This window comes from Gekko japonicus, unplaced genomic scaffold (genome assembly GCF_001447785.1).
Source record: "Gekko japonicus isolate JY-2015 unplaced genomic scaffold, Gekko_japonicus_V1.1 scaffold888, whole genome shotgun sequence".
NCBI lineage: Eukaryota > Metazoa > Chordata > Lepidosauria > Squamata > Gekkonidae > Gekko > Gekko japonicus.
In genome coordinates, this window is record NW_015159740.1 from 5,196 (window position 1) to 14,042 (window position 8,847).

General features: G+C 46.0%; 1 protein-coding gene across 1 annotated transcript in view; it reads left to right on the forward strand.

Annotated features, from left to right (window-relative positions):
* Window positions 1-654, forward strand: part of LOC107126060 (G0/G1 switch protein 2-like) — a 2,951-nt gene extending 2,297 nt beyond the window's left edge. Inside the window, exon 3 of the mRNA XM_015429563.1 lies at window positions 1-654. This exon is cut by the window's left edge and continues 1 nt beyond it. Coding sequence (XP_015285049.1) covers window positions 11-331 — 321 coding nt within the window. The 5' untranslated portion in view covers window positions 1-10 and the 3' untranslated portion in view covers window positions 332-654.
* Window positions 655-8,847: the final 8,193 nt, after the last annotated feature.

Sequence of the window (8,847 nt, forward strand, 5' to 3'; positions counted from 1 at the left end):
CAGCTAAACCATGGAGACCATGCAGGAACTGATCCCCTTTGCCAAAGAGATGCTGAGCCAGAAGCCAAATCGGAAGATGGTCAAAATGTACATGCTGGGAAGCATGCTGGCTTTTGTCGGGGTGGTTATTGGCCTGGTGGAGAGCGTCTGCAGCCCTTTCACCTCTGAGGGGAAGCTGGAGGACGAGGAGGTAGAGGAAGAGGAAAAGAAGGGATCTGCTTCCCTGGCCCAAGAGGCAGTTGTTCTCCCACAACAGGAGGAAGTAGTCTTGGAAAAGAGCAAGCAGGCTCTGGCCCTGAGGAATTCGGTGAACAGGCAGCGTGCATCGTAAGACCATCCAAAGAAATCCTAAAGACTGTCTGAGTGAGTGAGGACTTGTGACCTGCAGAATGCCAACACGAGCTCACCTGCTTTGTACAGAAGCCAGGAGATTAGAACGCAGTCCTGTATCTGTAGGAGAAACTGCACACTTAAATGGACTCTGAACAAGACTCTTTATTTTGCTGCTGTGCAGCAGTCGGACACAGCCTTTGAAATCTATGTACCTGTTCTGTTGGTATGAATATGTGAAGCTTGTAGCATCTTGTACTTCCCCGTATGGGGTTATTTTTTATTATGATTTTACATGCATTTTACACTACATTTTAAATAAAATATTTTTTACCTAGTGGAGTTGTGCATGTTGCATGGGGAATTGCTGGCAGCGTGGGGGAGGAAGGAATCTCTTGCCAAGAGCATTTTAAAACAGTTGGGTTGGAGGGTGGGGGAGTCTGAAAATGGCTACAAAGGAGCTAATCCTAAATACAAATCAAGTCAGAGAAGTCAATCAAGATTAAATTCCATTGGACTCTTGCATTCAGTAGAGTTCTCTGGCCCCCTAGATTTCAAGGTGACTTAGTTTGGACTAATTTTTGTACCAGTATATGGAAGTCTCACTTATTTTACCGGGTCTTTAATATCAGGAAATGTGTTGCAGCACAGCCAAATATTTATTGCTGCAAAATATACAGCTGGTTTCAGTTGTAATGGTTCTGGTTTCAGTGGCACATAATTAAAGTAGGCCTTGGAATGGGTATTGGGATGTATACTCCTGAACACACATTTGGAGATAGTCTTATTTCCAAATGAGTGTTAATTCAGGCAGTTAGGCAGTCTTAATTTGGAAGCTACCTGTCTAAATTAACACTCATTTAGAGATAGTTTCAAAATGCAGGCTGCCTAACTGAATTAACAAGTGTCTTCCTTGGCAATAACAACGGTAATTCAGTAGAACCTAACATAACACGTATCAGTATTCAGCTGATACTGTTCTGTTTCTAAAATATTTGGGTGATTGTATTGGAGTTGGCAGAGGTTTAGGGGATATCAAAATGGCTTGCCTTTCCTAGCCCCATCTGCTTTATGGGAGGGGGTAGTGGCTCAGTGGTGGAGCATCTGCTTGGCAATCCCCTACTTAAGAAGATGAAGTAATGGGTGATGTGACAGATCTGAGACCCTAGAGATCCACTGACAGTTTAAAAAGACATTATTCACTGTGATGGACCAAGGGTCTTTTTCAATATCAGGCAGCTTCCTGTATATTTTCAGTTCTCTAAAACCCTATTGAGATGATGAATCTCGCTGTGTGCATGATATATAGGGGTGCAGAAACGCCCTTATCCTTTATAAACATTTGAGAAGAGTGCAGCTTTAAACAGATACTTCAACCACTACACCACAGCCTTTTTGTTGTGCCCAAGAATGCTAGGCTAGGGTCTGGGAGACCTGAATTCAAATCAACTCTCTGTTATGGAGCACACTTGGTGACTTCAGGCTAGTCACTCTTATCAGCCTAATCTACCTCCCAGGATTGCTATAAGGATAAAACAAAAGGAAAACGACATACGTGACTAAGCGCTCCTTAGAAAAAGAATGGAATAAAAGTGGATCTTGTTCTTTAGGGCTATCCTAATTCACTACACTTCTGTTACTCCAAAAAATAAACCACACACCTGAATTTCCCAGTTATTCCATAACTAAATACTCTTAGTTGCAATGAAATCATCCAGTGAGTGTAAGAAACATCCAAGATGACTCTAAGGGGATTTTACTCCCAAAAAGGACTCAAAAGAGGTTTATATCATTCTCCTGTTTTCCAGGTAATTTTATTTACTATACTTTCCACCTTTCTCACAGACTCAAAGTAGATTAGTAAAGGTAAAGGTTTCCCTTGCTCAAAAGCCAGTCGAGTCCGACTCTAGGGTTGCGGTGCTCATCTCCGTTTCAAAGCTGAAGAGCCAGCGCTGTCCAAAGAGGTTTCCGTGGTCATGTGGCCGGCATGACTAAACACCAACGCGCACGGAACACTGTTCCCTTCCCACCGAAATGGTACCTATTTATCTACTTGCAATTTCTTGCTTTCGAACTGCTAGGTTGGCAGGAGCTGGAACGAGAGACGGGAGCTCACTCTGTCATGCGGCACCCTGGGTCTCGAACTGTTGAACTACCGACCTTCCACAGCCTGCAGTTCAGCATCTTAACCACTTGAGCCACCGCAGCTCCTCAAAGTAGATTACACAGTGTAAATTGATAAAATCACTATGGAGAGACATCTAATGAGCACTGTACTAAAACTAGGATTACAGAAAGCAGAATAAGCATAGCATATTAGCATGATGCAGAATGCAGATATTATGAAGAAAAATGGTATTGCATCTGTAGAAAACAATGGCAACAACAGTAATCTGCAGCAAACAGCTAGGGTTGCCAGCCTCCAGGTGGGGCCTGGAGCTCTCCTGGGATTACAATTGATCTCCAGACTGCAGATACCGTTCCCCTGGAGGAAATTGCAGCTTCAGAGGATGGACTTTATGGCATCACGTCCCTTTCACAAATTCTGGCTTCTCTAGGAATTGCCCCCAAATGTCCAGAAATGTCCCAAACCAGAGTTGGCAACCCTATATCCTTTTCCCTTTATACAGTGCCTTCTTGAACCGTTTTGTTATAGTATAACCCTATCAAATGTATAGAAAAGCCCTCCTGAACAACTGTGTTTTACGCACTTTGTGGAATGACAGGAGCATGGAAAATGAGCAAAGCTGTGTCATGGTGGAACGTAGGAGAGGAGGCAATTCTGCAGAGATGAGGCTCCAGGGCCATGGAGGACTTTGTATGTAATAGTCAGTACTTCGAATTGAAGCTGGCAACTGACAGGTAGCCAATGGAGTCACTGCAGAATGGGTATAATATGCGTGCTCCATCCTCACATGAGCTGAGTTGCAGCATTCTATCCCAGCTGGAGTCTCTGAGCTGACTTTGCGAGCAGACCCACGTGGAGTGCATTATACAAGTCTAGTCCTGTTCTGTGGCATGGATCCAGGGGGGCAGATCTGTGGAGTAAAGGTAGAGCTATCTTCCAGGTCAGGTTGCCAGCTTTGGGTTGGGAGATTTGAAGAGATTTGGTTGTGGAGACCAATGCTCCCTCTAAGCTGTGGAGTCTTGTGAGCAAAAATTCTACTTTGTGAGCTACTGGCATTAAAGTTGTGAGCCAGCGATTTGGCTACTGCATGAATTAGTTTCCTCTGGAGCCACCCTTTCTGAGCTAAGATAAAAATGTGTGAGCCAGAGGCTAAAAAACTGCGAGCTATCTCACACTAACTCCGCTTAGAGGGAACAGTGGTGGAGACTGGGGGGAGTGGGATTTGGGGAGGGGAGGGACCTCAGCAAGGTATAGTGCCATAAAGCCCACCCTTCTAAGCAGCCATTTTCCCCAGGGGAACTGACCCCTGCAGTTTAGAGATCTGTAGTCTGATCTTTGTCATCTGGAGATTACTTGTAATTCCTGGAGGTCTCCAGGCACGACCTGGGGCTTGTAAAACAGTAAATCACTGTGTACAATTAAACAATATTTGTTGGTTTTTATATGCAATGTTTAGAATGTTTTATATGCAATGTTTAGCCTGAGGGAAGCTTAGCCAATTTTTATATGCTGTAGACCCAGTCACATTAGAGCTTGCTATAGGAGCTCCCCAGTCACCAGAATATAAGCGCGGCAGCGTACTCAAAAAATTGTATAAGAATTAGCATTTTGAAATATGGCTTGCAGCACTTCATTCTAATGAAGAAATAATTACAGAATGACAAACCTGAAGAAGGACACGCAGACGGATAGTGTACTAGAACTCCGTCGTTTGTCTGTAACTAGTACTGTATTACTCTGTATGTACTGCTAAGCTTTATATTGCATATTGTAGTGTTATTGTTGTAATTTTGTTAAGAATTGAATTCTAAACATTGCATATAAAAACCAACAAATATTGTTTAATTGTACACGGTGATTTATTGTTTTACTAGTTACTATACACCATGGTCCTGTTTGTTATAATACGACCTGGGGCTTGGCAACCCTACTACCAGGCTTGACAAAGTTGGAAGAAACCATTTTTTTTTTTGTGGTTGCATTAACTTGTTTCTCCAGCAGTAATGTTTGATCCACTATAACCCATAGGCTCCAAGTCATCAAAGGTGAGCTGAACTCCATCGAGCTGGGTGTGTGAAGGGCCCAGGGTTACCCAGCAAGATTCCATGGCAGAGTAAGGGTTTGAACCCTGGGCCTCCCAGATCCTAACCTGACGCTCTAACTCTACACCACACTGCCTCTGGAGAAGGCTGGCTTGTCTCTGCTGCAAAATGTGGAAGGTAATGTAATTTTGTGCTGTATCCTCTCTCCTCACTACGGTTGGCAACTCTGGGTTAGAAAAGTCCTGGAGATTTTGGGGGTGGAACCTGTGGAAGGTGGGATTTGGGGAGGGGAGGACCCTGGTGGGGCATAATGACATAGAGTCCACCTTCCAAAGCAGCCGTTTCCTTCGGAGGCATTGATCTCTTAACGTCTGGCTGTGAGTCCAGGAGATCTCCAGATTCTACATGGAGGTTGCCAACACTGTGATGTCTTTGTAGCACAGATGGCAGCACCTTGTGATTAGAGTAGTTCCAAAACCGGTATATTCTATAGAGGGGGCAAGGGGGGCTAAAGTTCCAAAGCATGGAAACATGTGTGTGCAGGTTATTTCAGTGTTTCTAAACTGACCAGATTGTCTTTCCCAGACTTAAAACCCCATTACTAAGGTTGCCAGCTCCAGGTTGGGAAATTCCTGGAGATTCTGGGCGGAACCTGGGAAGGGCATGGTTTGGGGGAAGGGAGGGGCGTCTGCAGCATATAATACCACAGAGTCCATCCTCCAAAACAGGCATTTTCTCCAGGGAAAGCCATCCCTGTTATCTGGAGATCAGTTGTAATTCCAGGAGATCTCCAGGTCCCAGGGCTGCCAGCTTTGGGCTGGGAAATACCTGGAGGTTTAGGGGGTGGAACCTGGGGAAGGTGGGGATTGGGGAGGGGAGGGATCTTAGCAAGATTGCCATAGAATCCATCCTCCAAAACAGCCATTTTATCCAGGGTAACTGGTCTTGATTGTCTGGAGACCAACTGTAATATTGGGAGGTCTCCAGGTGCTACCTGGAGGTTGGCAACCCTACCAAACCCCACCTGGAGGATGGCAACCCTACCCATCACACATTTCTTCTTTGTTCATCCATCTCCTCACAGCACTTCCCCTTATCCTCTTGCCCCCAAGATCCGGCTAGACCATAGAGGAAAACTAGACCGTTGCCCAGGGTGGCAGGCTTAAGGGGTACCATATCAGGCAGAAGTGAATTTCTTTCCTCTGTTTAAGAATATATTAATGTTATATCTTTTTTTCCTCCGTATTGAAGGGGGCCCCAAAGTCACAGTTGACATAGGGCACCAAAAACCCATGGACCAGCCCTGCCTGCTGACTTTCTTCAGTTCACCTCCCCAGTGCCATCTCTCTTCCTTTCCTGTCTCCAGCCTCAACTAAATAACTGGGCCTGCTTTACCATATTTTAATCCTACTGTTCAGCCACAATTGAATTGCAAAATAGTTCACAGGAATGAAGAACCAGTATCAGGGAGAGTCAAATGCAGGATAAGCATTCCATGGGGAAAGGGTTCTTAGCTGGACCTAGGCCCAAGGGGGGGGGGGGGGGGGAGTCTGGCTGCTTCCTGCCATGCCTTGAAATCCATATAGATGGTGGAAGATGGAGGGAGGGACTTTTAACTGAAGCTGGACCGAGACACCATGGAAGTGAGCCTGGCTACTTCCTGTCCTTCCTCTGTAACTGACTGAGATTTGCAAACTCATTATTTTCTCTGCTGTGCTCCCAGCTGGGTATAGAACCTTCATGCCGAGAAAGGCTATAATCTGATAGGTGTATTGTCAAAAAAAAAATGCCCAAGTCATTTCCATCTCTCCCCCCTGATGATGATACATAGCTACAATTTAAGAAGCAAGCGTTTAATTATTAAGAATGAATGCATGTTCAATATGCTAGGGGGCTGGTAACACCGTGTGCTCTCATTTGCAGGACATGATGTCAACACCTGTACCCCAAGCCCTTTAAGAAGACTAATCAGATCCCAGATTCAATGCCTTGCTTTGTTCTTTAAGGCATTTAAAATATTTTCACCATGCCCCTTTGACCTAAAGGGTCAGCAAGTTTGCTTCTAGCAGTATAAAATTGAACAGTGTGAAATCCAAACTATATAAACAGGAAAACAGTTACACTGAAACCCAGCCAAAAAGAACTTGCAGTTAGCCAGCCAAAAACAAATCCAAACAAACCCAAATGCCTGGCTGGAACAGAATGATTTTTTATCTGTTTCCTAAATGAAAACAATGAGGTCAAATGGGCTTCCCCCAAGAGAGCTAGGATTGCCAAATCGTTCTTACCTCGCGGCAGGGGGCTCCCGTTCGGCGTCTTGAGCGCACTCTATGTTTTCCCCTCAAATGGCTGTGGCCCCGCCCCCAGCGTGCCCGGCGTCATCACGTCACATCCGGGTGACGTGCACGCCGGGGTGGGGTTTCCCCCGGGGCCCGATTCCGCGGCGGAAATCGGGCCTCCAAAGCGGGGGGGAAATCCGCCCCCCGGGGGGAATTGGCAGCCCTAAAGAGAGCGCTCCACAGCTTCAGTCTTGTGCCCATCAAACCAGAAAAGGTGGAGCAAGGGTTTAGATGAAGATCTCAGAGCTGATTCACACATTACAGAGTGCACAGGTAAAAAGGTAAAGGTTCCCTTGCTCGACAGCCAGTCAAATCCGACTCTAGGGTTGCGGTGCTCATCTCTGTTTCAAAGCTGAAGAGCCAGCGCTGTCCGAAGACATTTCTGTGGTCATGTGGCCAGCATGACTAAACACCAAGGCTCACGGAACGCTGTTACCTTCCCACCGAAGTGGTACCTATTTATCTACTTGTAATTCCTTGCTTTCGAACTGCTAGGTTGGCAGGAGCTGGAACTAGAGACGGGAGCTCACTCCGTCATACGGCACCCAGGTCTCGAACTGCTGAACTACTGACCTTCCACAGCCTGCAGTTCAGCGTCTTAACCACTTGAGCCACCGCAGCTCCTAAGTGCACAGGTAGAGTGCGGGAAATCACTGTTCCCTGTAACAGTCATACATCAATTGTTGGTTCTTCTCAGTTTCTGTACAAGCAATGCCCCACACATACTGAGACCACAGCACTCAAAGAAGGTGCTTCCGCCTTCCTCCTCTCACCATTTTCCTGACCTGAAAGTTCTCTGTGGGACGCTATGTGGCCATTGGAGAAACCCATGTTTATCCCAGGGAACATGTAGGTTTCTTTAATGAGCCAAATAACACCTCCCCTCCTGAGCTGTTTCAGATTGGGGACGGTGTGGGGGAGGGTAAATTCCCTTCTCTGCATGCAGGACCCTCACTACAGTTATGCAAGCCCTGCTCTCCTGCCCTGGCTTCAGTTGCTATAAGCAGTATAGTACAACAAGAAGCAATGAATATTATTATTTCTGTGGGAGGCAGGTTGTATTTTGTTACAATGCAGACAAATCACTAACTTCTGGAGCAAAAGGAAAGCTGCAGTCACACACACTAAACAATCCACTTTCAATGAACTTCCCAACTGGATTTTTTCTGTGTGAACTGGAAAAATCCAATTGAAAATTGGACTGAAAGTGGATTGAAAGTGGATTATTTAGTGTGTGTCACCGCAGCCAAAGTCATCTTTTTCAAGATAAGCACATGTTCTGAGCATTTAAAGTGCTCACAGAGGGAAACATAGTGACCATACAGAGGCTCTGCCCACAGCTGTTCCATCCTTTCCCCTTTTAGTTGGGAGCAAAGGAAGAAAGCCCTGGGATCCCCACAATGCCTGTGTGGACGTTCACTGGGGCAGACAATGTAGGATTTTTGGATTTGGTGACATATAGTTTGGACCTCACTATAACTGACCAGATTCCCCTGGTGTAGCCCTTCCTCTTTTTAAGGGAAGGGGAAAGGGGCGGGGGCTGTGAGATCTTATGGGAAGAGACCACTACAGATCAGTACAACTGGTGTGCATGGACTCGATGAAATTACAGCTGCAGTCCCAGTATTAGAGCCATCTGGACATAAAGGTTTCCCTTGCTCAAAAGCCAGTGGAATCCAACTCTAGGGGGTTGTGCTCATCTCCATTTCCAAGCTGAAAAGCCAGCAATGTCTGAAGACGTTTCCGTGGTCATGTGGCCAGCATGGCTAAACGCCTAGGCGCCTGGAACGCTGTTACCCCCACACACACACTGAAGCGGTACCTATTTATCTACTTGCAATTTCTTGCTTTCAAAGTGCTAGGTTGGCAGGAGCTGGGGCCAGAGACGAGAGCTCACTCTGTCACATGGCACTCAGGTCTCGAACTGCTGACCTTTTAACCTCTGAGCCCCCACAGCCCTCACTGGTCTGCATGGACCCAATGAAATTACGGCTGCAGTCTCAGTATT